Source organism: Sus scrofa, chromosome 8 (genome assembly GCF_000003025.6).
Source record: "Sus scrofa isolate TJ Tabasco breed Duroc chromosome 8, Sscrofa11.1, whole genome shotgun sequence".
NCBI classification, from domain to species: Eukaryota; Metazoa; Chordata; class Mammalia; order Artiodactyla; family Suidae; genus Sus; species Sus scrofa.
Window position 1 is genome coordinate 2,096,448 of NC_010450.4, and position 26,046 is coordinate 2,122,493.

Below are 26,046 nucleotides of genomic sequence, written 5' to 3' on the forward strand. Positions count from 1 at the left end.
AATACGGTCATGTTTGCAGGTCCTGGGGGTCAGGACGTGGGCATGTCTTTTGGGGGGCTCCCCTCACCCCACTGCAGCTGGGCGAGGGCACGCGCTGATGCTCAGATCTCCTGCATTGCCGATAGAGCCAGGATCCACCAAGATTGGTCAGGACCGGGGAAAAGGGTCTCGGGACAGATGCTGGCTTTTGCTTGCAGGCCCCCAAGCAGCCTTGCGAGCGCAGGTGTTCAGGGGGGCAGGACCTCCTTGGCAGCGGGAGGCATCAGGAGCTGGGGGCGGCCTGGTGCCTCTTGCGGCAAACTTGATGCTAGACGGCCAGCCGGGGCCCTGAGCCAAATCTGGCCCACAGCTCGTTTCTGAATAAAGTTTTATTGGAACCCAGCCACGTACTCATCTGTGGTCTCTGGCTGCTTGCAAGTTAAGCAGCGGGAACAGAAGCCGCGTAGCCGTGCAGCCCAAGCAAGTTCCTGTCTGGCTGCAGAAAGGCTTGCGGATCCTGCTCTTGGCTATACCTCCCTAGGAGCGTGCCTCCTAGAGCCACGGCCCCTCTCGTGCCCCCCAGACTGCCTGCTGATGCTGGCCTACAAGGACAGGTCGGAGCGAGCCAGGGGGCTCCGGGAGCGCAGCAGCCTGACGCTGGAGGACATCTGCGGCCTGGAGCCCGGCCTGGCCTACGAGGGCCTGGCCCACACGCTGGCCATCGTCTGCCTGTCGCAGGCCGTCATGCTGGGCTTCGACAGCCGGGAGGCCATGTACGCCTGGGACGCCCGGATCCGCTACGCGCTCGGCGAGGGTGAGTGACGCTGGGCAGGGGCCCAGGGGACAGCCTGCGTCCCGAAGGGTCCGTGGGGCCTCACGACGCACTGCAGAGCCGGGACGCGACCTAGCGCCCAGTGTCCGCGGAGCGCCTTCCGCCCCGGGGGTGCTCAGCAGAGGTGAGGGAGGGATGGGGGCCCCTCTCCAGCTCCCCGACTTGACCCCGTTCACCAGTGCTAGAGCCTTTACCCAAGCGGGCGGCCGGCTAAGCAGAGTGGCCCAGCAAAGTGCTGCTCTCGCTCGCTCGCCTGGCTGCCAAGCCTGGAGCTGAGGCTCTTTCCCCTGTATCTCCCACAAGGCGCGTGTGTGCACGTGCATTGCGTGTGCACGTGTGTGGGTGCATGTGTGTTGTGTGTGTGCGTGTGTGTCTGTGTGTTGGAAGGCTTGTTCCGGAAAAGGCAGAGGGGAAGGACCCTGCCTATCAGCCCTGCTGCTCACCGGCTGTGCCATCAAGAGCCGTGATTTTTTTTGTTTGTTTTTTTGCCATTTCTTGGGCCGCTCCTGTGGCATATGGAGTTCCCAGGCTAGGGTCTCATTGGAGCTGTAGCTGCCGGCCTACACCACAGCCAGAGCAACACGGGATCCGAGCCGCGACTGTGACCTACACCACAGCTCACGGCAACGCCGGATCCTTAACCCGCTGAACAAGGCCAGGGGTTGACCCCGCAACCTCATGGTTCCTAGTCGGATTCGTTAACCACTGCGCCACAATGGGAACTCCAAGAGCCGTGATATTTTAACAGTGTTTAAAACATGCAAAATTAAAGGCGAAAGCCCACGATGAACAAAATGTCAGAATTTGAAGTGGAGATGGGCTCCCAGCCACCCTGAGACTTGCCTCCGTGTCACCTGCCCTGGCGCCACACTCTGACCAGCCTGGTCTTTTAAACATTTGGTGCTTCAGCCGCCGTGGACTTGAGCCTTAGTTTTTATCGTTTAACTGGTCAGTGAAACATTACTTTTGTGCCCTGAGGGCCTTGCTTACCTCATCCCAGGCTTGCGGGGCAGCCCCTCCCTCCTCCTGGAGCCCCCAGACCAGGCACCTAGTGCAGGGGACATGTGGACAGCTCAGTGAGAGGGCGAGGGGCAGAAGGAAGAGCTGCGCTGTCCCAGAAGTTCCCTGGTTGGGGCTTCCTGCCAGCTCAGCCTGGCTCTGTGCGCAGCTCCTTTTCTGCTCAGGGCAGGTGGGGGGCCTTGCACAGAGGCCCCCAGCAGGGCCCCTTGATAGAAGTCGCCAGGGTGCTGGGATGGGGTCCTGACACCCAGCTGGCTTGGATCAAGGCCAGGACCTCAGGACTTCTTGGCCCAGAAGCCCTGGACGCCCCCACTGCGGGGGCTCAGGCGGGGCTCAGGGAGGAGGTGGTTGGCACCAGGCCCCCCTGGCTTGGGTCGGAGGTGAGGCTGGTGGGCATAGACTTAGTCCGTCCTCCTGAGGGGCTTCAGGGGCAGAGGTTGAGCTGAGGTGGGGTGAGATCTTGAGGAGCAGGTGCCCAGAACACCTCCCTGGAGCAGGGATGGGGCTGTGGTTTCCTGAGTGTCCCTGGGGCCAGGCTGGGCTGTGAGGCAGGCCCTAGACTCTCCACGAACTGACTGGAGTCTGGGCCTCTGTTTCCCCGTCTGTGAAATGGGGCCGCACCTGCGGCCCTGAGCGGGGGTTTTGCTGTGAACAGGAGTCCTGGGCAGCAGACTCAGCAGCAGCTTTTCCCGGTTCCCCGAGGCCTCGCCCAGTCTCGTTAGGAAGGGGAGGGCTGGTCCCCGGGATGGGAGAGGTGAGCCCAGCCGCCCGGCGCTGGGTGCTGCGCGGGGAGCAGCCGCAGAGGGGAGGGCAGGACCGCGGGGCTGGGCAGGCCTGGCCTCCGGAGCTGACACTGGGCGCTGCCCTCCCGGCCCCCGCCTCTGCCCCAGTGATGCCCTCTCACCCCTGCCCCCCAGTGCATAGGTTCCACGTGACGGTAGCTCCAGGCACCAAGCTGGAGAGCGGCCCCGCCACGCTGCACCTCTGCAATGACCTCCTCGTGGTGGCCAGGGACGTCCCTCCAGCCGTCGTGGGCCAGTGGAAGCTGTCTGACCTCCGGCGCTACGGGGCTGTGCCTAACGGATTCATCTTTGAAGGCGGGACCAGGTGTGGGTACTGTAAGTACCTGGGCCGCGGGCACCCGGCCCCCGGGCAGCCCCAGCCCCCTGCGCTTGCTGGGCAGACCCCTGCTCATGGGCCAGCCTCTCGGAAACACGGCAGGGTTACGTCTCCAGAGCCCTCTGCCCCTGGCAGGAGCCCAGACCCTCGGCTGCTTCCGCTCCTCCCTGTTGGAGGGAGGGGCTTGGCGCCCGAGAGGAGGGGCCCTCACATGGCAGATCACGGGGCTTCGTCCCCGTCAGAGCATCAGAGCAGCTCAGGTGAGGTTTAATGGGGGAGAAAAGAATAGACGCATTTATTGAGGATGGGCTAAGAACCCCCTCAGTGGACACCCCGGCTCCCGTGGCCCTGAGCCCCCACGCCTGGGCTCTGATGTCACAGGTGCGGGCTGAATGCCAGGGCCCGGCAGTGAGGGCAGGGGTCTGAGGCCAGGTGAGCAGGGAGCTGCCTGTGGCGGGGGCAGGGCTGGACAAGCGCACAGTCCCTCCCTGCGGAGCGTCGGGGGCGGGGTGGGGGGTGGGAGGTGTGCCAGCCACCCTGCCAGCTGTTCTCTGAGTGGGGGGACATCAGCTGCTGCGGGGGAGCTGGGAGGGTCGCGAAGTCCCTTCTCTCCTGTCTCCAGTGCCTGTCGCGCTGCTTGCCCCAGGCTCTCAGCTGGCCCAGTACCTCCTGCTGACCTGGTGGGCGGCCTCGACGGCCACGGTCCGTGTGCTGGGCTGGAGCGTGCGGCCTGGGCGGGCACCAAGCCCTGGGCTGAGCGCTGTGCGCCCCCATCTCCCTTCAGCCTGGGGCTCCTGCCGTCAGCCCCTGCCTTGTGTGAGGCCCTGAGCTGGCCGCGGCCGTCTCCACTCCCACCCCACTGGGGCTTTAGTCCCCCGATCCGCAGCCTCACGAGGACGCAGATGGCAGGGCTAACTTCAGGGCCTGGCCCGCATCTCGGGACGGCCAGGGTGGGGTGTGGGGGGGGTTCCCTGGGTTCCCGGGCCTCGGTCCTGCCTGGATCTCTGGGCAGAGGGAGGGGACTTGACGGTGTGATTGCCTGGGCGCCAGCCTCCTGTGCCCCCTGAGACAAATGGGCTGACCTGGGCTCCTGGCCGGGCGGCCCTCGAGGCCCTGCCTTGAGGGGACAAGACATAACCTGTAAAGATGCTTAGCGAAGAGGGGGACAAGCAGCTGAGGTTCACGTTCCTGCCAGAGACAGAAAGACGCCTGTAGCCACTGATGTCCCCCAGGCCTGCTGGTCCTGGGCTTGGGGTTAAGAGTTTGGAGATGCAGAGAGAGGCAGGAAGGGTCAGAGTGGCAGAGGGGTACGCAGGCTGGTGGGATGGGCGGTTTGGCGCAGCGGCCCCAGAGCTGCCAGGGCACAGTTGTAGGCCTGCCTGCTCTGGGCTGGCACGGAGGGGCCACGGGCACATCAGCCAGAGTCCCCTCGTCTTTGGTATGTTAGCGGCGACAGCAGTGGGGGGACTCCCGCCCGGCTTTGTTCCCCTCCCTCGTGTGGATGGTGCACTGGCATTGGGCAGCCCTTCCTCTGAGGTCCTCTCCTGGGCCCTGGAGCTGCTCTGGACACCCCAGGAGAGGGGGCCCGGCATCCTCAAGGGAACCGTGGAATTCCGGGGAGCAGGCCCTCCGGGCGCCGAGGCTCAGCCAGGATGGGTGTGGCTGCTTTAAGGAGCGGGGTGCAGGCCTGGGGTTGGTGCTGGCATGTGTCCTGAGAGTGCGGGGCGGGCCAGGGGGACCTGTTCCTTGGAGAAGGTTTTATTGGGCTGGACATAATTGTGACAGGGCCACTGGGTATCTTTCCTCTGAGGCTTCAGAGTCGAACATTCCAGCTGTCAGTCCTGTGGGCTCCTTCTCCGCTTGTCAGCAATTTCAGGTATCATGTGCCTCCCGCGAGGGGAGGGGGTGACCTGGAGGTGCTGTCTTTCGCCCCTAACCATCCCCAGAAGTCAGCTTGAACCACGACAGGGCTGCCCTGAGCTTCTGCATGAGGCCTCAGCTTCCGTCCACGAAGCCGGGCTGGCCCAGCCGACCTGCCTCCACCTGCAAGCTCAAGGCTGGATGGTCCCTGTCCCTCGGGGGCTCTGGCCCCAGAGAGCCCCACTTGGGAACGCCTGTCTCCTCTCCAAGCTGTCGGAAGGCCCCTGGCCAAACCTGCCCCGTCAGCGACGTACAGAGGATGTGGCGGCGCAGAGGGCACGGGGCAGCCTGAACCGACCCCTGCCCTGCAGCGGGTCCTGCTGGGCTCCGTCCTCCTCCAGGGCCGAGCTTGCCACTGCTGAGCCGGTGGAAGCTGGTTTTTAGACCGTCCCAGACTGGCTGCAGGTCCCTGGCGGGAAGAGCACACCCCATGCCTGTGGTCGGCACAGGCCGCTCAACCTGGGCCATCCCTGGACGAGGGTGGCTGGATGGGCTCCAAGGAGAGGCGTGACTTTGGGCTCAGGGCCGCCGAGGCAAAGGGTCCCAAACTGGGGCCTTAGAACAACGCGCCCTGGTTCCTTCACGGTTCTGTCCAAAGTCGAGACGTGGGCCGCGCCGCGCCTCCGTGGCGGGGGCGTGCGTGGGGGTGGCCTCCCTGCTGCTCCAGCTCCTCCGGGGCGCAGGTGTTCCTGGGCTTGTGGCCGCGTCGCTCCCGTCTCTGCCCCATCTCCGCACGGCGTCTCTGTGGGACGCGAGTGGTCGGCTTTAAGGCCACCGGACAATCCAGGCGGTCTCATCTCGAGATTTTTCACCGGAGCTCTTCAGCACAGACCCTTTTCCCAATGACAGTGTGACCCTCTCTTGGGGGGCCGCCCTTCAGCCCGTGGCAGGGCTCCCCTGAACTGTGCAGGGACTAGAATTCAGATCGTGAGTCCGTGGGCTCTGGGCACGTTTAATCGGGACAGAGGGTGGGTCGAGGTCCCCAGAAAGCCCTGGAAGGTTCTGGACGTAAGGAATGGACGTCTTCTCCTTGCCACAGGCCCTGGCCTGGCTGCCGGGCCCCCCGGATCCACACCCCCGGGCCCTCAGCCCCAGACCACTCTCCAGAGGCCACCCTGAGACTCGAGGGCTCTCAGGGGAGGGCCCTGGACGGGGTGGGGGAGGGGTGGGGCGGTGTGACCAGGACCCGGCGGGGGTGTGTTTGTGGGGGGGCTCTGTGTGACTGGGCGGACGTGTCCTCTGTGGCCTCTGCGTGGACAGCAGCCTGTGGAGATTATTCTCACGGGGTTGGGCTTGGTGGCTGGACGTCTGAGGTTCTCTGGGATGGTTTGTGTGTGTTTAGGGTTAGGGGTGGGGGCAGGGTACGCCCGTGGGGGTGAGGCGGAGATTCAGGGGCCCCTCCAAGAAACGTGAGCCAGGAGGGAGGGTCTGCCTGAAGCTGCAGCCTCAGCAAGGGGGGCTTTGGAGAGGCCCAAGGGGCATTTGAATGGGGCCTCAGGATGCATAGAGTTTCTAGGCCAGAGAAGGTCCCTTGACGTTGGCAGGTCCTGTCAAGGGCATTTCAAGGGCGTTTCCACAGCCCTGTGAGCCGGCTGCGTTCACAGGGCTCAGCGTCCCTGGGTGCTGAGGGATTCAGCAGGTGGCAGAGAGCAGAGCCCAGGCCCATCCCCGGGCCTGCTCCCCGCCCCCTCCTTGCGGTCCTGGCCATCCCTGCAGCTCCTTGGGGCGCAGCGAGCATTTTGAAGTGATTTAATAAGTGAGTCAAGGATGAAGGCCGTCCGCTGTGTATGAGGACCAGCTCTGAGAAGCCCTCCGGTGCCTCTTGGGCTCTGGGTCCAAACGCCGGTCCCACTGGAGCCGGCTGAAGCCCTGGTCTGGAACCCCGGCATGTGGGGAGAAGGGAAGGAGCCCAGCCCTGGGTGAGGGGCTGGAGCCAGGAGCACATGGCCGGGCTGGGAAGACTCTGAGCCTGGAGACATTTGGAGCCCTCGGGGCGAGGGGAGGGCCTCTGAAGGAGAGCCCCAGTGGGGCCTCTGCAGGGTGAATAGGAGTTGGCCCAGCCGAAGGGTGGGGGGTGGGGGGAAGGGGGGAAGAGAAAAGATGCTGCAGACGCACCTTAAGCAGGGGCGGGTGTGTGGGATCCCTGTTAGGCGCGTGGCAGAGGCGAGGCTGGAGGAGGAAGCCAGGTGGTGAGACCCAGGAAGCTGGACCAGAGCTTGTGCTGTGTTCCCAGAGTAGCAGGACAGGGCCACCCGCTGTGGTGAGGCGGTCACCCTGGCCCCAGGAGCTGATGGGGCGGAGGCGGGGCCGGGGCGAGGAGGTTGGGATGTGGTCCAGCCGGGGGAGGGGAGGCCGAGTGAGCAGCAGCTGTGCGGGTGGGGGGGCCTGAGGATTCGGGAATGTTAACGAGGCGGTGATGGAAAGGCAGGCGGGTGGGGCGAGGTCCCAGGAGGGCGGCTCCGCTCCCCGGGGGGTGGGGGTGGGAGAGGTAGAGGAGGGCAGGGGGGCGGTGGGGGGAGGCCTCCCGGACAGGGCTGCACACTGTGCAGAGGCCCCGTCTCGAACTGGTTCAGGTTTACACTCGGAGATCAAGTCTGCCCTTTGGGTCTAGGCCCCGGTCACATGTGCGACAGGTCCGTGGTCGCTTTCAGCCCTCTGCCCGAAGCCTCCACTCTGGGGACGGGAGCCGGGCCTGGAATCTGTCGCCCCCTTGTAGCCCACTGTGGCATCTGTGCATGGATGACTCTGGGCGCTCTGAGTGTCCAGAGAGGCCTCAGTCGCACGGGGCCAGGGAGCGATGGGATGGGGGCAGTAGTCACCCCAAGAGCCCCCTGCAGGGCCCCAAACCTAGTGGGGTTCTAGGTCCTCCGCGAGAGGTGCACCTCCCCTTTCACAGCCGGGGAAACTGAGGCACGGACTGTCGCAGCCTTGGCCTGCTCTGTCCTTCTGGGCGTTGTGGAACTGAGCTCTGGCCCCACTCTGCCTGGCACGGTCATCCAGACACCTTCCGGCTCTCAGCAGGTGCTGGCCGTCCTCCTGGGGGCCTTTGGCTTCAGTCTGTTCCCTCCCAGAAAAGCAGCCCAGTGGCCTCCTTGGGGGCATGCAGAGGGGCCTCGTGGGACCGTCTGGACGTGATGGCACGCGAGCGTCCTCGCATGTCTCTAAATGCGAGAGCACGGGTCCTTGGGCGCGAGGGCCCCTTCACCGCGGCAGACCCGTCGGCGGGCTCCCCAGACCCCAGCCACGTCTCGGGCTCCCTGAACCTCAGTTTCCTCCTCGACCCCTAACACGGGAGCACAGGCTGGGCGGGTGGGAGCAGCCCCCCTTCCGTGATGGCTCTGGGCTGGCGAGGGGTGTGTGTGTGGGGGGGGTGTGCGCGTGCATGTGCTCGTGCAGATTCTCCCCGTGGTGGAGGCCCTTCTGAGCAATGTCCTTCCCACCTGCCCCTCTGAGTCAGCGTGGCGTGGCCCCAGGGGGTGAGGAAAGGGTGGGGACTGGGTTTGAGTCCCCACCGCTGGCCCCTGGTGGGCACCTCAGCTCCCTGTCCCAAAGCAGGTGTGGGAGGACACTGGTGGCTCTAGGCCACTGCTCTCCTTCGCTGTGCACCTGACCTGGGGGGCCTGTGGGGGTGGGGCTGGCCCGCCCCGCTGCTGGCTCATTCAGGACGCTGTTTTTGAGAACTGGGCTGGCAAGCAGAAAAGACTAGATCCCAGGCCTGCCCTGGGGAGCCTCTCACATGGGCAGGTGGGCCCAGTACAGCCGTTGTCAGGGGGGCTGGGGGCAGCACCAGAGGAAGGCAAGTCACCCAGGAATGGCTTTGGCCGGACGGCAGGGGCGGGGTGTTGGTGGGTCATGGATGCTGAGGCCCGTGCCCGCTCAGGGATGGAGCCCAGGGCCGAGGCTGACACCTGCTCTCTGCTCAAGATGTGTGGGGTGCCCCCAGCGGTGCATGGGGTCCTTGTCCCAGGGGTTGGGGCGCGCCCCTGGAGGGAGCCGCCTCGAGGATGTCAGATGCCCTCCACTGCCTGGCTGCCCCTGCCCGTCGGTGATGGTGCCCATGAGAGGATGGGCTGGAGGCGGGGAGGTGGCTCACCGGGCGGGGGACAGAACCTGCTTCTTGGAGGCGGTGTTTGCGGTTTGGTTTTGGTTTTGTTTTACTGGGGCAAAATACACAATACACAGGATCTACCGTTTAAACCATTTTCAGCGTGTGGTTCAGTGGCAGTGAGGCTCCCGCACGGCCAGAGCGGCTCCATCTCCCATTAAGCCCTCAGCCCTGGTCCCTGCTCCGGCCCCGCTCCACGGCCACCCTCTGCTTTCTGCGAAGGGACCGCGTGGACTCACGCAGGGTCCGTCCTTCTGTGACCGGCTTCTCTCCCTTGGCACCGCGTCCCCAGAGCTCACCCACGTCGCGGCCCGTGTCAGGACGGCCCCTGTCGGCTGAATCAGGTGCTGTGTGGAGGGGCCGCGTGTTTATCTGTCCATCCGCCGACCGAGCTTGGATCTTGCGTCCACGTTTCAGTTCTTGTGAAAACCTGCTGCTCCGAACGTGGCTCTGCGACCGCGTCTTGGAGACCTTCCTTTTCCTTCTCTCGGAAGCAGAACTGCCGGGTCAGACGGTCGTTCTGTCTAATCGTTTGAGGAGCTGCCGCCCTTGGCGTCCCCCTTGCAGCGAGGAGGACGCGGCTTTCTCCGCATCCTCGCCGGCACTGGTTGTTTTCTGTTTTGTTTTAGTTTGTGTTTAATTTCGTCTTCTTAGTGGGTCTGAAGTGGTCAGGGAACATTTCAAACCTCATTTCGAAGGAACAGGCTTCATTCATCTTTTTGTCTTTTTCAGGGCCGCACCTGTGGCATGTGCACGTTCCCGGCATAGGGGTTGCGTCGGAACCGCAACTGCAGGTCTATACCACAGTCCCGGCAACACAGGATCCGAGCCACATTTGCCATCTACACCACAGCTCATGGCAGTGCCAGTTCCTTAACCCTCTGAGCGAGGCCAGGGGTGGAACCCACATCCTCACGGACACTCTGTTGGGTTCTTAACCACTGAACCACAGCAGGAACTCCCGAACTTTTCTTCTTTCTCTCAAAATAAGGGCAGAGAAAACTGGTATTTTAATTAGTAGATACTTTTACTCTATCAGGAAATGCTGCAAAATAATATCCCACGGGGCTCAGTTGATGGCGCCAACTTTCTGAGTGACAGTGTCGTTTGGACAGAGTGCGCCTCAGAGGTGGGGTCCCCTGAAGTGATCACCAGGTGAACAGCCAGGGATCGGGGGTCAGGAGAGGAGAAGGGGCGTTACAGGTGGCCAAGGGGTGGGGGTGTCGTGGGCTGGGGTTGGCCACTCCCGCGGAGAGGTGTCAGGGCACGCTTCGGGAGCTGGGGGCCGGGAGGGGGCCGCAGGGCGGAGCAGGGCCTGAGTCGGGGTGAGGTCCGCACTGGATCTGGGAGCCCTTGTCCCTCGGTCTCCAGGCTCAGGCAGGCCCCTGAGACGTGTGTCCCTGCAGGAGCACCTGGAGCCGGGGACGCGGCGGGGCGGTGGCCATGCTCCCTCCCAGGCCTCCAGCTCCCCGGAGCGCAGCTCGGCAGACGCCCGGTGGAATGCCGCCGGCTCCACTCCCTCCGAAACGTGGTTTTTTATAGTTGGAGGACTGACTGTGCCGTGGCCTCTGCCAGCTGCCTGTAAGCTGGGATTAGAGGCCTGGCCCTGGGGGAGCTGGGCAGCCAGGACGGGGCCTCCTTCCCGCCCGCCCACCGGCGGCCAAGGTCCTGGCACAAGTTCTCGGCTGACGCATCTTGGCCAAGAGGGCCTCGCGGGTGCCCCGGGTGGGCGCCAGGGTGGGCCTCACCCTGCTCCAGTCAGAGGTCGGGACGTGGCTTCTCTGGGCCTGTTTCCTCATCTTGAAAGCAGGCATGTCACCGGTTGGGGCCCTGGGTGACCGGCCCGGGCACAGTGGTGTCGCCACGTGTGGGGCTGGCCCGAGTCCCTGGGATTTGGTGCAGGCAGCTCCCCCCGCCCTGCCCCCACTGTGCCTTCCCCCAGAGGGCGTCTGTCTTTCTTTGGGCAAAGGGCAGAGGGCGAGCCGCTGAGGGATTCCTGTGCGGTGACACCACGCTGGGCGTCCAGCCCACGTGACCTGCTGTCCCCATTCACTCGGCCTGGGGACTTCATTCACGCTGGCGGGGCTCCGGCCCAGCGCAGGCCCCCACGGCTGCTCTGCCCTGGCTCCCTTGCAGCAGCTGCCGGCCCCAGGCGCCCCCTCTGCCCGAGCCCCCCGGGGCTGGGATCAGCCAGGCCTTCCCTCTGTGAGTGGGAGCTCACCCCTCACCGCAGGACCTCAGCCTTAGCTGTGCCCCGGGCCCCAGCCCCACACCCCGGAAACGCGCCCAGGAGGAGAGGAGAGGCTGCGAGGAAGGCGGGCAGGCGCCGCTGGCGGTGGTTCCCCAGGCTGTGCCCTCTGCCCCCACCCCTCAAAAGAGCGTGAAGTTTCTGGGCTTCTGCCCCGCACCCCCGTCCTCCAGAAGCCACCCCAGCTCTCTAGAGAGTCGGCTGACCAGGGCCAGCAGGCAGGACTTCCTCTGCTGCCCTGTTGCTGCCCTGTAGCCGGGACTGGCCGGGCTGCTGCCCCTGGGCCTGGGGAGCCGCCGTGTGGCCTGAGCCACCAGGACAGGGGCCAGGAGGTGCTCTGGGGACACTGCCCGGGTGTGGGGACAACTCGCGGGTTTGCTCTGGCTTCTGTGGCCGTCCACGGCCCGTGGCCCTGAGCCCACCCTGCAGGCCCCCTGTGCTCTGGCCAGGCTGACCCGGTCTGGCCTCTCCGCAGGGGCTGGGGTCTTCTTCCTGTCCTCGGCCGAGGGTGAGCAGATCAGCTTCCTGTTCGACTGCATCGTCCGAGGCATCTCCCCGACCAGGGGCCCCTTTGGGCTGCGGCCGCTTCTCCCAGGTGTGTGCGGGGACCCATTCAGCAGGGTGGGGGGGGGTGGGCTGCCTCCCTCCTGCCCTGGGATCCCCTCGGGGCTCCAGGGGGCCGGCCACTCACATCCGCACTGCGCCCCCTCCACGCGGTCTGAGCAGCGGGGATGCCCTGGGGCTCGGCTTCTCGTTGGAACAGTTACGCTGCAGCTGTTCCGGGCTGACCAGCAAGAGGCCGGGGACCTGGAGATCCTGCCGAGCTGGCCGTCTCCCAGGCCTGGGTGGGGGCCTTGTCTGAGGTCCCTGAGAAAGGGGGCTGGGGTCAGGGCTGGTGCCGTCTGAGCTGGCGTTTGGGCTGGAAGCCGCCTTGTGAGGTGAGGTCTCAGCAGCTTGGGGGGTGGGTGCAAAGGCTGCACTGAACGGGGCAGGTCTCCCCACTTCCCGGCTGTGGCCAGGGCCAGACTGGGCCCCGGAGGCTCCCTGGGCACTTCCTCTCGCTGACTGAGGGCCGCCCTCCCCTCAGGGCCCACTGCAAAGGCTAGTCCTGGTCATCACCGCTTCCCCCGACCCAGGCGGTCCTGCTGACACTCCCCTCACTCCGGGGAGGCCGTGCTTGTCTCCCTGACCAGCTGGGAGACCACGCGGCAGGTGGACAGTGAGCCCACATCTGTGGCCTCCTAGCGTGGGCACCCCAGCTGAGTGCAGGGGGCAAGCGGACCTCCGAGGGAAGCAGGGGCTGGTGAGGGCCAGGCCCCCTTCTCCCAGCCTCTGCCCCTCACCACCCCCAGCCCCACCCAGCAGCCCCCAGGGACGGGGCTGGGGAGGAAGGAGGCAGCTCCTGTGACCAGAGCCTCCCTGCCCTGGGTCGGCTGGATGGGGCGACCGCGCCCTCTGCTGGCACATTCCTGAACTGCAGCCGCAGCTGCTGTGCTGCTGGCGGGGATCAGAAGGCAGTGGGTGTGGATGGGGCTGGCGGGGCTCTGCCCTCCGAGTCTCGTCGGGCTCACATTAAAGCACGTGATCACGGGGGACCCTAGATGTGGCCTCCACTGGGTCTGCAGCCTCAACGCTCTAGGATTTTGGACTGTCTTCTCTGTCTGAGCGCTGCTTGGCCAGACCCACGTGGACACCAGGCCCAGAGGCAGGACCCACCTGACTGGGCAGAGCCAGGAGGGGATGGGGGATTGGGGTCCACCTGGCCCCGAGCATGCCCTGTGCACGCCCATCTTGGTCCCACGAGCACTGGGGTGCACGGTCTCTGCACCCGCGTTCTGCAAACATGGATGTTTACGGAGAGCATGTGGTGGAGCCGCGAGTCTGTCCACCTCTAGCATCTCTTTGCCTCGCTCTTGCAGCAGGAGGGTGTGCCTGGTGTCCTGAGTCCTGCAGGGACCGTCCACTTTGGGGCAGGGGACAACGGCTGGTGGTTGGGGTGCTGTCCTTGGGCACAGGTCACAGGGTAGTGTCTGGGGGACGGGTGGCTTGGGCACCCTAAGAGTGGTGTCCAGGGGCTGGGGTGCTGGCATGGGGGGCAGCTGGGGCTCCCAGGGGCTCTGTCCTGGCGTTGGGGCTGGACCGGGGTCCACATGGTCCTGACAATGCTGGGCTCACCGTGCTGTCCCGAGCAGTGGCTGCCTCCTCTCTGACGCTCCCTCTGCCACAGACCCAAGCCCCGGGGCGCCCACCGTGGAGGAGCGCGTGGCCCAGGAGGCCCTGGAAACCCTGCAGCTGGAGAAGCGGCTCAGCCTCCTCTCCCACCCCGGCCGGCCGGGCAGTGGAGGTAGGGCCAGGCCTGGGCTGTGAGGGTGGGGCAGCAGCCCTGGGGCCGAGGCCGCCCCTTTACGCCAAGCTCCAAGCTCTGGTTCATTTATTCATTCCCTCAATGGATCAACCAGAAGCGTGGTGCTGGGTTGGAATTCTTGCCCACCCACTGGCGGTGTGGCCGCATGAGGCTGTGGCTGCCACATCTGCGTCCAGACAGAAGGCCCAAGGGTGCTGGCTGCTGGGAGCAGAGGCCCCTCGGCTGCTGCAGTTCACTGGGGGATGGACGGATGGAAAGGGCTGGCAGCCCCCTCGAGGGGATGCGAGGCTGTGGTGGGGGAGGGGATGGGAGGGCCGGCGCTGGGGTCTCCTGGGCCAGAGCCAGGTCTCTGTGGGCCTTCTGTCCTCTGATTGTGGCCAGTCCCACCTATGGGTGCACAGTGGGGACTGGTGATGCTGGGTGTGGGGTCCGGGGAGGGGTGGGTGAGCCGTCACAGGATGGTGGCTGGAGACAAGTGAGTGCGGGCCCTCAGCAGGGTGGGGCACAGGGAGTGGGGACGAGATGTCAGCTCCCGCGAGGCCCCCCAGCCCTCCCCGAGCCCACCTGACCCCCCCGGCTCTCTGCTTAGGGGACGACCGCAGCCGGTCCAGCTCGTCGTCGGAGGCCAGCCACTCGGATGTCAGCGCAGGCAGCCGGCTCACGCCGTGGCCAGAGCAGTCCTCATCCTTGGCCGGCACGTCGCAGGAGGGGCTGGGGCTGGTGGCCGCCCAGGCCCCCGGGGAGGCCGCGCTGGGCGCCTCGAGGCCGCCCCCCAAGCCGCTGCGGCCGCGGCAGCTGCAGGAGGTCGGCCGCCAGAGCTCGTCGGACAGCGGCATCGCCACGGGCAGCCACTCCTCCTACTCGGGCAGCTTCTCCTCCTGCGCTGGCAGCAGCCTGGACGTGTGGCGCACCGCTGAGGAGTTCGGCTCCCTGCTCAGCCTGCCGGCGGGGGCGCCTGAGCCCAGCCTGTGCGCCTGCCCCCCCGGGGCGGCCGAGTACCAGGTGCCCACAGCCCTGCGGCCTCACTACGACACGCCCCGCAGCCTACGCCAGGCCCCCAGGGACCAGCCCCCGGCCGGGCAGGGTGGCCCTGACGGCAGTGACCGGGCCGCCGGGGACTCGGGAGGCCAGCCGTCGGCGGGGGGTCTCTCCGGCTGGCTGGGCGAGAGACGGCGGGGACAGGCGACAGAGACCCTGGTCGGCGAAGCTGCGCTGCCCAGCCCGGCCCCCAGCGAGCACTGGGAAGTGGGCGCCCCCCACGCCGGGCCCACTGCGGCCTTCTTTTCCGCGTGTCCGGTCTGTGGAGGACTGAAGGTAAAGCCCCCTCCCTGAGGGCGCCCAGCGGGTGCCCTCGGGGCTGCCTCGTGCTCAGCGGGGGCGGGCGGAGCTGAGACTAACCTCCCTGGGTCACCTTGTCACATCGTGTGTCTACCGGGCTCCACCTGCTGGCCCCTCGCCTCCTTCCCAAAGCAGCACTGCAGGTGGCCCGTCCTGGGGAGGGAACAGGGGCTCAGGAGCCCGGGCACCAATGGAGTCTGGCCCTCGGATCCCGCACACTCACCCACACCAGCCTCTTCCTGGACCCCAGCGCTCCAGGGGCGTGGAGCGGGCGGGGCAGGGGCAGCTTGCGGGGAAGCCTTGTGAAACCACGGGCAGCGGGCGCTCCCCTCCGCCCTCCGGCTGAGCCGAGGCTGGTGGTCAGGACCAGGGGCTGCCAGGGCCCTGCCACCCCTCGGCATTCACGGCCCCAGGCCCGGCCCGTGGGTCACCCCGGGTCACCCCAGGGCGCCGGGCTCTTTGAGGTCGGCCTGCCCGCCTGCATGGGTTGCGGCTGCGTGGCCTGGTGTGCACACTGGCTCTGCGGTGCCCGACACGCCCGGGGAAGGCAAGGCCCGTGTCCGCACCCGACCTGGCCGGGGCCGGCTTCGTCCCGCGCAGCTCACCTGTCAATGTTTCGCTTTGTACCTTCACTGTTGGCTGGAGACGTTTGCTGCTCTTCCACATTTTTAAAACCTGACACTGTTTGTAATACATTCTTAGACTGGAAATAAAATCGTTTTTTCTTATCGGCTTGTCCTGTTCCATGTGGCCACGCCCTCCACCTCCCGCCCTGGCCCTGGGGCCTTTAAGTGTCTCTGAAACTCAGGGGCCCAGCCTCCCTTGGCCTGTGGGTCCCTGAGAGACGGGCCTTGCCTGTCTAGTCAGCATTAAGCCTGTACACGCCGGAGGTGTGACCAAGGAGCGTTGCCTCAGGCAGCCCAGGGGGGGTGTGATATGTGTGCCCGCGTGTGACGTGTGCACAGGAGTGCACTCATTTGCATGTGTGTGTACTGTGTGTGAACTGCGCACATGTGTGGCATGCAGTGTGCGTGCATGCGCGTTGCATGCGTGCGGAGCGTGTACGTGCATGCATGTGCCTTTGCGGGTGGCATGTTCATGTCTTGTGTGCACGTGAGCGTGTCGCATGTGTGGTGTGATGTATGCCTTTGTGCTGGGGGTGTGTGCCTGCGCTCGAGTGTGGTGTGTGTGACGTGTGTGCACATGGGCGGCGTGCTCCTGTGTTCCCCGGAGACCTCAGTGGTCCCTCGGGCAGGCGGGGGCTCCTTGCATCCGGGCGAAGGTGGACACTACCCTTCCTGGGCCAGTGAGGGTCCCGGCTCCGAGCCTGGAGCGTGTCTCATCCCCAGTCCCCCCACGGGGACAGCAGAGCTGCAGGGACCCCCATCTTTGTCCCTCTGCACTTCCCGCGGCCACGTCCTACCCCACCTCCCCCAGTTCCTCCTTCTTCACCACCTACTGGGCAGCCGGAAGGACACTGAAGTTCAGGGCTTCTGGCTGGGCTCCTGCAACATTGCAGGGGGGGAAAGGCAGGCTGGGGGGCTGAGCTGCCCCCCACCCCCAGCTGGGTGGCCCCCAAGCAAGTCACTACCCCGGCCCAAGCCTTTTCCATAGATGGCACCACTGTCCCTACCTGCCTGGCCCCCAGGGGTCTAGTGAGACAGTGCTTAGTGGGTGTCTGTCAGCCGCACACACTGTCACTGTCGCCTCCCCAGACGGACCCGCAAGCAGAAGAGAGGCTGGAGCTGCTGGTGCCATGGGCTTAGGGTGGCACTGGAAGGCCGGATCCTCCAGGCTTGGCCCTCCCGCGCTCCCACGGGCCCCCTGCCCGCATCTGCCATCCCTCCCCCAGATCAGGTGCGGCCAGGGAGGGCTGGGAGCTGGGCACTCTGCCTGGCCCGGCCCCGTGTGGGTGTCCTGGCTGTGAACTCTTGTCTCCTTGATTGAGGTGGGTGGCTGGGTTTCAGGGAAGGGCCGTGGGGGAGGTGGGGGCTCGGGCCAGGTTGGAGGGTGCAGGCCCTGGGCTGGAGGAGGTGAGGCCTAGAGCCTGTTGGCCTGAGTGCCCCCCACCAGGAGGGAGGAACGTCTATGGGAGTGGCCACTGCCCGCCACGGCCCTCTGGGGGCCATTGCCAGTGAGGGTGGCGCAGCCGCCCCCCTCGGCCACAGCAGCGCAGGGGATGGGGTGGGGCAGGGACCCCTCACCTGGTGGGGTGGAATGGGGGCGCTAGGGCAGCCCCGCCCACAGGAAGCTTCCGCCTTCGCCCTCTCTCCTCCCTGAGCCCCCAGGGGCACCTCGTGCTCCCGGCTGGGGTGGGAACACCATGAGAGTCTCCAGCTTGCACCTGCCTCAGCAGCCCCGGGACCACCAGGGTGGGATGGGCGGTGGGAGGGGCCTCTCAGGTGCCTGGAGCTTCCTGCCAAGTGTCAGGACTGGGGTAACCAGAGAGCTCCCCTCACCTCCCCGGGGGCCACATGCACCCACCTGTCCCCTCCTGGTCCTGGGCCCAGGCAGGGGGATGGTACGGTCTGTGTTTGCTCATGTTCCACGCATGGCGCCTGGCTGCATCCTCTGGGTTTGTTGCACCTGCAGGACTGGCCCCTGAAGCAGGTGCCCCCAGTGGGTGGGGCTCTGAGCAGTTAGTGATGACAGTTGGCTCTTGTCCCGGGTCGGAGGTCAGATATGCCCGCCCTATGTCCCCAAGCCCTCCCAGGGCCCCCAGGGCACAAGGTGGTGGGTCAGGCCAGGCCAGGAGCTCATCCAGGAGCCTGTGCAGGACCGGGGCCGGGGTGTTGTGTCCTGAATTTAGGCAGCACCTTTGCCCTCCCGGGGAGTGGCCGGGCTTCTGCTCCCCAATTCCAACCTGCCGCGCCCTGCGGGGCACCACTGCTGGGCTAGCCTGGCGGGACCCATCTCCAACTGGGTTTGGGACATGGAGGCCTGGGTGGTGGTGCCACTGTCCCTCCCTCCCCATCTGCCAGCCATCCCTGCACTCAGCTCTGAGGCCACCAAACCCCTTTCTCCTCCGGGTCGCTCTGCACCACCGACCGGGCACCCCATAGTGGCCAGAGGGCCTTGACTCATCTAACGGGGCCCCCAGGAGGGGCTCAAGTGGGGTGCCTGCTTAGAGCAGGCCCCAGGGTGCAGGGCCAGGGGTTGAGGTGACAGCCCCCGTGTACCTGACCACAGGCGGCAGGTGTGACGCAGCGTGTGGCTGTGAGGCAGCAAGGCTGCAGATTCGGCCTGGGGGCCTGAGCGGCTGACGCCCCGTCCCGAACGGGTTTGTGGGTGGCAGGGGCCTCTGGGCATGAGGCAGGGTCCCTGGCTGGTCACCCCAGCAGCTGGCCCTGTGTCGCTCCCGGCTGGGAGCCCGAGCTGCACAGACAGTCTGACTCGTGTTCTTCTCGGTCTAGGGGGCTGCCGCCTCACCCCCCGGAGTTCCCGTGACGCTCTCAGGTAGGCCTCGCCTTTGGAACCAGCTCCATGGCCTTGGCACAAGGAGAGTGGGCCGCAGTGGCTGCTGTTCCAGCCCAACCAGAACGTCTGTACCAGACAGGACAGTGGGGGGCCAGTCAGGGAAGGGTGATGATGGGAGAGGGGTGACAGTGGACAGCAGGGCAGCAGTGGGCAGCTGGGGTGAGCCCTGGCGGGGGTGGTGAGTGGGGGGTGGGGGTGGGGAGGGGCAGGGCAGCGAGTTGAGGACAGGGTGGCCGAGCCTGTCAGCCTGCCTGGAATGGCTCATGGGCAGAGCGGGCAGGGCTAGGTTGGTCTGGAGCCCCAGTCTTTAAGAGGGAGATTAGTTTTCAAGGTGACAGGGAACAGAGGGCAGTTATGGTCAGGGGACCCGGGAATAGGCAGGGGCATTGGTGACCGTGGTGGGTCACCCTGGTGGGTGGAGGCCCAGGACAGGGGGCAAAGGGGAGATGGCTGGACACTGGCTATGATCCAGGTCTGGGAGGTTGGCAGAGGCTGAAAGTCGGGGAGGGTGGCCTCGGGGTGGCTGGAAGTTGGGGTCTCTGCCTCATTTCCTGGGTGGAGTAGGAATATCTAACGAGCTGAGATATTTTCATCTCCTCTTCAAAGGCACATGGCACCTGTTTGGGCATAGGCCCGACCAGAATGGAGAGGGCAGGGGCTGGGCAAGGTGGTGGGCAGGCAGAGTCACACAGGGGCCACAGGAAGCCCCAGCCAGGATGGGGGCCTCGAGGCCCATTCCCTGACGACACCAGCAGGGGGCAGCCTGCCCAGAGGAGCGTGTGCCCTGGGGCGTCAGATCTGCTGGAGGACAAGTTTTTCCTCTGAGGCGGGGGCTTGGGGGAGGAGGGGCCCCAGGTCTGGGGGGAGCAGAGCTGAATCGGACCCAGACAGTATGGCCAGAGCCAGGGTGATGGGTGGGGCGCCCCAGCTGGTTGAGCCGGGCCTGCTGCCCAGCCAGGGAGAGGCCATGGCAGAGCCCTCCTGACCTCTGCTTGGCCAGCGGGAACTCGAGGCAGCTTCTGAGATGCTGACCAAAAGCTCAGACTGGGAGTTCCCATTGTGGCTCAGCGGGGTAAGAATCCAACATAGTATCCATGAGGATGTGGGTTTGATCCCTGGCCTCGCTCGGTGGGTGAAGGATCTGGCATTCCTTTTTTTTTTTTTTTTTTTTTTTAATTACTCAAATGAATTGATCACGTCTGTAGTTGTATAATGATCATCACAATCTGATTTCACAGGATTTCCGTCCCACAGCCCAAGCACATCCCCCCACCCCCCAAACGGTCTCCTCCGGAGACCATAAGTTTTTCAATGTCTGTGAGTCAGCATCTGTTCTGCAAAGAAGTTCCGTCTGTCCTGTTTTCAGATTCCACATGTCAGTGAAAGCACTTGATGTTGGTGTCTCATTGTATAGCTGACCTCACTTAGCATGATAGTTTCTAGGTCCATCCATGTTGCTAAAAATGCTGGTATTTCGTTCTTTTTGATGGCTGAGTAATATTCCATCGTGTGTATGTACCACATCTTCTGGATCCACTCCTCTGTTGATGGACATTTAGGTTGTTTCCATGTCTTGGCTATTGTAAATAGTGCTGCAACGAACATTGGAGTACATGTGTCTTTTCGAGTCATGGTTTTCTCTGGATAGATGCCCAGGAGTGGGATTGCTGAATCAAATGGTAGTTCTATGTTTAGTTTTCTGAGGACTCTCCATACTGCTTTCCACAGTGGTTGCACCAATTTGCAATCCCACCAACAGTGTACTAGGGTTCCTTGTTCTCCACACCCGCTCCAGCACTTACTGTTTGTAGACTTTTGGATGCTGGCCATTCTGGCTGGTGTCAGGTGGTGCCTCATCGTGGTTTTGCTGTGCATCTCTCTAATCATGAGTGACGCTGAGCATCTTTTCACGGGAGGATCTGGCCTTCCTATGAGCTGCGGTGTGGATGGCAGACGTGGCTCGGATGCTGCGTTGCTGTGGCCGTGGTGTAGGCCGGCAGATGCAGCTCTGAGTCACTCTCCAGCCTGGGAACCAACGTATGCCTTGGGTGTGACCCTAAAAAGACCAGAAAGAAAGAAAAGAAGGCCCACCTGAAGGGTGGGGCAGGCTATTGGAGGTGAAGGTTGGAGGTGCTGGGGAGCCGGGGGGAGCCAGGGCAGCGGAGGGCCCACCAGGGGGACACCCTCCCCACACAGGCGCTGCTAGAGGCCAAGGGGGCCCAGTGGCCTTCCCGTGCCGCTGGTGACCCTGGAGAGGCTGGGCCGCCCAGAACCTTCCTCCCTGTCCTGCTTCCACTGTGGAAAACACGCACCCAGCCTTAAACCCAGCTGTGGCGTGGCGTGTCTGCATGACCTCAGGTCCAGCTCAGGCCTCCTTCCTAGACCCCCTCAGACCCAGCGCTGGGGCGAGACGGGGGCTGGCTCTCTGCAGGGCCCCCACCCCCTGTGCCCCAGCAGCTGGGACCCTGTGCCTGGACTGCAGGGCTCCTGGGCTGGGTGGGGGTGGGGGGGCACTCTGGGTCTCCACTCCTTCCTGCCACGCCTGGCTCACGGCCCGGTGGTGTTTGCTGGGTGAAATCATCGACTCCTAGGAAAGGGGGGGCAAGGGGGGGCAGTTTCTCGGACGATGGAGGGGACTTGAAGTACTGGGGCCACCCTGGAGGAGGTGTCGCTGTGGGTGGACGTGCGGGCCTGGGCTCAGGGAATGATGCCCTGTGGGGACTCACGGCCCAGAGAGGGTCCCTGAAGCCTGGAGCAGGTGGGGTGACCTATGAGGACACCGAGGGGGAGGGCCTGGAATGGGCAGGGCCAGAGTGTCCTGCCTGGGAGGAGGGAGTGGCCGGAGGGGACGGTGGAGGGTGGGGGCTGGGGCAGAAGGGTGTGACTGCTTTAGTCCAGCGGGCCACAGGGGGCATCTGCGGTCAGCCGGTGAGCGGGCAGAGGCATGTGCTGCGGGGGCAGAGGGGATGGGGTGGGGTGGGCAAAGATGGTTCAGGAAAGTGGGGTGTTGGGGAGGCCCCCCAGGTCCTGGAAAGGTGCAGGGTGGGACATGTGGGGTGGGGGCAGGGATCTCTTTCTCGAACATTCTAGGGGGTCTGCTCAGCCCTGGGCCACTCCCCGGGGCCTCACAGCCCTCTCCCCACAGGAGCCCCGGGGCCCGAGAGGCCCCGCACTGAGACGCCCACTTATGTGAATGTGCCCGCCAGCCCCTCCTCCCAGAAGCAGCAGCACTACCTGGGCCTGAGACTCCCGGAGGCCAGCGCGGTCATCCGAGGTGGGTGTGCGGTGGCGGGTCCTGGGCCGGGGCGCCTCATCACCCCGTCTTTCCTCGCAGTGAAGCTCGGGCTCTGGCCCTGGGGGGATGGGAGCTGCCCGCTGCCACCTTGCCCAGGCGGGCGCGGTGCCCGCAGGCTCACCCCGCTGCTCGCAGGGGCCGGCGCCTCCTGCTACGCGCAGATCGACGTCACGGCCACCGAGGCGGCCCACAGGGCGGGGGCCCAGCACGCGCTGACCCGGGAGGAGCGGCTGCCGGCGCTGGAGCAGCGGCGGAAGGGGGCCCCGCGGTGAGGTGCTGGCTGCACCTGCACGGCCCGAGGGAGCTGCCCACGCGCGGCATCTCTGCTGCCTCCCGGCGGTCAGGCTCCCAGCTGAGGGTGGGTGTGCTGCCTGGGCCCTGGGTTGGGGTGGGGGGGCGGTGTGGACCTTTCTGGGTTCCTGTCCCCCCGCCTGGCCCTCTTGCCATGCAGGTCCCTGGTACCCAGAGCCTGCCCCTCCTCTAACGCCTGCTCTGGCCCCCAGGCTGGTGGGAGATGTCACCTGGACAGGTGACAGGCGGCTCCAGGTGGACCTGAGGCAGCGTCTTGGTACCTGGAGAGCAGTTTCCAGTCCTGGGATGCGACCTGCCTTCCCTTCCCTGGAGATGGTGGCACCCAGGAGGACGACGATGTGTCCCAGAGAAACGTGCACGTCCCCATCCACACGGGCCGGCCAGCCCCACCACAGGCCCCCTGCAGGGCCCCCTGTCCCCTGGTGGTCACCCCTGCCCTGCGCCCGGATGTAGTGGCCCTCGCGCTTGGCTGACTGCCTGCCCCTGGGGCCCATGCAGTCAGTCCTGTAAATGGTTTAAAGTCGCTCGATCCAGGAGTTCCCGTCGTGGTGCAGTGGTTAACAAATTTGACTAGGAACCATGAAGTTGAGGGTTCGATCCCTGGCCTTGCTCAGTGGGCTAAGGATCCGGCGTTGCCGTGAGCTGTGGTGTAGGTCGCAGACGTGGCTCAGATCTGGCACTACTGTGGCTCTGGCATAGGCTGGTGGCTACCGCTCCGATTGGACCCCTAGCCTGGGAACCTCCATATGCCGCGAGAGCGGCCCTAGAAAAGGCAAAAAGACCAAAAAAAAAAAAAAAAAAAAAAAAAAAAGTCGCTCGATCCATTGTCAACACCGCGTCATTCCCTGAGGGGGAGGCAGGCGTGCCGTGTGCAGCGGACACACGGAGGGACCCCTGGGGGGCCGGGGGTGGTTTCCCTCATGGCCTTGGGGGTCGTGTGGCACTTCCGTCAGCGAGCAGGAGTGGGGGGCAGCGTCCCGGCTCCTCTGGCCCCTCCGGTCCGGATGCCGGGGAGTTGCTGGAGTTGGTGGTGGGCTTCCTCCTGGCTGGGCCCCTGGGACAGGAGCACGAAGGCCAGGCTGGACCCTCTACCCCGGTCTTGGAGATGACAGGCCCTGGCCGGGCTCCAACCACGGCCCACGCAGACCTGCCCCCTCCTCACTTCCCACTGTGATGGCACCCAGGACCCAACGGGCTGTGGTGGGCCTCCCAGCAGGGAGCCCAAGGGGCTGGCACCACATGACTCCCAGGGGAGGTCCCTCAGGTTTGGTGGGGCCAGAACTCCAGTCCCGCACCCCAGCCCGTGGGTCCCCAGTGGGACGCAAAGGCCCTAGGGCTGCTCCGCTGAGAGGGGGTTGTCACACGCCCTGGACCAGCCTCTGGGGGGTAGGCTTCCCTTTGCAGGTGCATGTGGGGCAAAGCACAGCCAGTGCCCTACAGTCTGGGGCTCCAGCTGTGTCAGGGTTCCTTTGGGTGTGAGGGGGCCCAGCTCGGGCACCACCAACTCGGGAACAGGCGTCCAGGGTCCCGGGCCTTCGCAGTGACCCGAAGTGGCTGGGGCTGGGTTCTCCCACTTTCAAAATAGGATGAAACTGCTGCTTCCGTGAAGGGGACGCGGGTTGTGCATGGTGGGGCAGCCAGGAAGGGTCCCCGTGTCCCCGCCAGGAGCAGCCACCTGGAGGCCTCTGTCCTGCATGTGGGCAGCCAGGCCTGGCCCAGGCCACCACGAGAGGGTGCGGGGGGAGCGGATGCTTGGGGAGTCAGAGAGGCTTTGTGGTGACGTGGGATGGCCGCCCTCCAGCCCTCGAGGCTCAAGGGGCTGCGGCCCAGCCAGTTGGGGTGGCCACATGGACAAAGTGGGGACCAGAAAAATGCCTGCTCTTCCTCCAGAGCTGTGAAGGGCGGCTGGCCAGCACTCAGGGGCTGAGTCCACTGGGGTCACCTCTGCAAAGCTGTTGCAGCCACCGGGGGTGAGGCACACGGGCCCCTGTGTGGCTGTGGAAGGTCTCAGGGACCCGGGACCCCCAACTCAAGCCCAGGAAGAGCTCCGGGCCTCTGAGAGGGAAAGGGGCCCACAGCCTGAACCCTCCTCTGGCCTGATCTGGGCCAAGGGAGACAGCAGGGCACTGGACCCCGACCTGGCAGCGAAGCCCGGAGACTGGGGGAGGCCCGGGCGGGGGCGGGGGGCTCCAATGCTGGGCTGGGTTTAGGGTCTTAATTCTGGACTATCAACGTCAGACAGACACCCGATGTCTCACTAAGTCCAGTTCACACCCATCACCTGGGAGCGAGAGAGCTTCTCCTTCCCGAGTCTGAAGACCAGCTCTCCGTCAGCTCTCACACCCGCTGCGGTACTGCGAGCTCGTCGCCAGGCTGCACAGGACAGCTGGCGACATTGCTTAAGGCTGCAAGTTTGTGCCCTTTGACCTTCGACCCACTGTCACTCCCCGCCCTCAACCTCCGACGACCACACCTCCGTTCTCCGAGTCAGCCCAGGTTGTTTGTTTGTTTAAGATTCCATGTGGAGGTGAGATCCCTTGTCTCTTTTTGGCTGTGCCTGCAGCAGAAACTCCCGGGCCGGGATCAAACCCACGCCACAGCAGTGACGAGGCCAGGTCCTTAAGCTGCTGCGTCGCCAGAGGACTCCATACATTTGTCTTTCTGCCTGATTTCACTTAGCATAATGCCCTCGCGCTACACCCACGCTGTCACAAACGGCAGGGTTTCTTTTTTCACAGCTGAGCCTAAGCGTATTCTACCGAGAACACGTGCCACGCCTTCGTCCAGTCACCCATCGATGGCCGCTGAGGTTGCTTCCAAGTCTTGGCGACTGTAACTAATGCTGCAGTGAACACAGGGATGCATGCATCCTTTTGAATTAGTGTTTTCATTTTCTTTGGAGAAATACCCAAACGTGGAAATGCTGGAACACACGGTAGTTTTATTTTTATTTATTTTGCTTTTTAGGGCTACGCCTGCAGCACATGGAGGTTCCCAGGCTAAGGGCTGAATTGGAGCTTCAGCAAAGTGGGATCCTTAACCCATCGAGCGAGGCCAGGGATCGAACCCACATCCCTATGGATACTAGTCGGGTCCATTACCACTGGGCTGCAAGGGGCACGCCGACGGCTTTATTTTCAGTGTTTTGAGGCGTCTCCAGTTTTCCACAGTGGCAGCGCCAGTTTACATCCATCAACAGTGCACCAGGCGCTTTGCCATGTCCCCACACGTGTCCTCTGCTGCCTTTTGGGTAATGGCCATTCTGACGGGTGAGGTTGCCTTTCCCGGATAATTAGAGATGCTGAGCATCTTTTCATGTACCCGCTGGCCATCTGTAGGTCTTCCATGGAAAAATGTCTATTTGGGTCCTTTGCCCGTTTTTCATTGGGAATCATTTGTTTCTTTCGCTAGGAAGCTCTCGGTTCCTTGCATATGGTGGACATCAGCCCCCAGTCAGATGTGCGGTTTGCAAATACTCCCTCCCGTTCTGCAGGCGCCTTTAATCTCGCGGGTCTCCCGTGCTGCCAGGAGCTTTCTGGTTGGATGCGGGCGCACTAGTTTACGTCTGCTTCCGTTGCCTTGGCTTTGGGCATCGGGTCCAAAACACCATCAGCACCTGTGTCGAGGAGCTTGCTTCCTGCCTGTGTTCTCTTCGAGGACTTTTATAGTTTCAGGCCTTATCTTCTGTACTCCATTTTGCGTTGGTTTTGTCTATGGTGTAGGGCAGAGGTCTAGTTTTCTTCTTCTGCCTGCAGCTGTCCAGCTGACTGAAGGGCCTGCCCTGCCCTGTGCCCTCGCCTCCTCTGCTGTGCTTTAACCAACCGTGTGAGTGTGGGTTTCCTTCCAGGCTCTCTACTCTGTTCCACTCATCTATGGGTCTGTTTTTGGCCAGGACCATCATACTTGCTGCTTTGATGAGTGTAGGTTTGTAACAGTTTGAAACCAGCTTTGTTCTGTCTTCAAGATTGCTTTGACAACTTGGGGTCTCTTGTGGTTCCATAAAACTTTGGGCTTGCTTCCTCTGTTTCTGTGAAGA

The 26,046-nt window shown here is 64.4% G+C and overlaps 1 protein-coding gene across 2 annotated transcripts in view; it reads left to right on the forward strand.

Moving 5' to 3' along the window:
- DOK7 (docking protein 7) overlaps positions 1-22,629 on the forward strand; it is a 29,432-nt gene extending 6,803 nt beyond the window's left edge. For both annotated transcript variants that reach the window (XM_021100945.1, XM_021100944.1), the window contains exons 3-11: positions 563-793; positions 2,749-2,949; positions 11,699-11,818; positions 13,451-13,567; positions 14,178-14,902; positions 18,340-18,382; positions 21,549-21,677; positions 21,834-22,056; positions 22,202-22,629. In XM_021100945.1, coding sequence (XP_020956604.1) covers positions 563-793; positions 2,749-2,949; positions 11,699-11,818; positions 13,451-13,567; positions 14,178-14,902; positions 18,340-18,382; positions 21,549-21,677; positions 21,834-21,970 — 1,703 coding nt within the window. In that variant the 3' untranslated portion in view covers positions 21,971-22,056; positions 22,202-22,629. The remainder of the gene's footprint in view (positions 1-562; positions 794-2,748; positions 2,950-11,698; positions 11,819-13,450; positions 13,568-14,177; positions 14,903-18,339; positions 18,383-21,548; positions 21,678-21,833; positions 22,057-22,201) is intronic.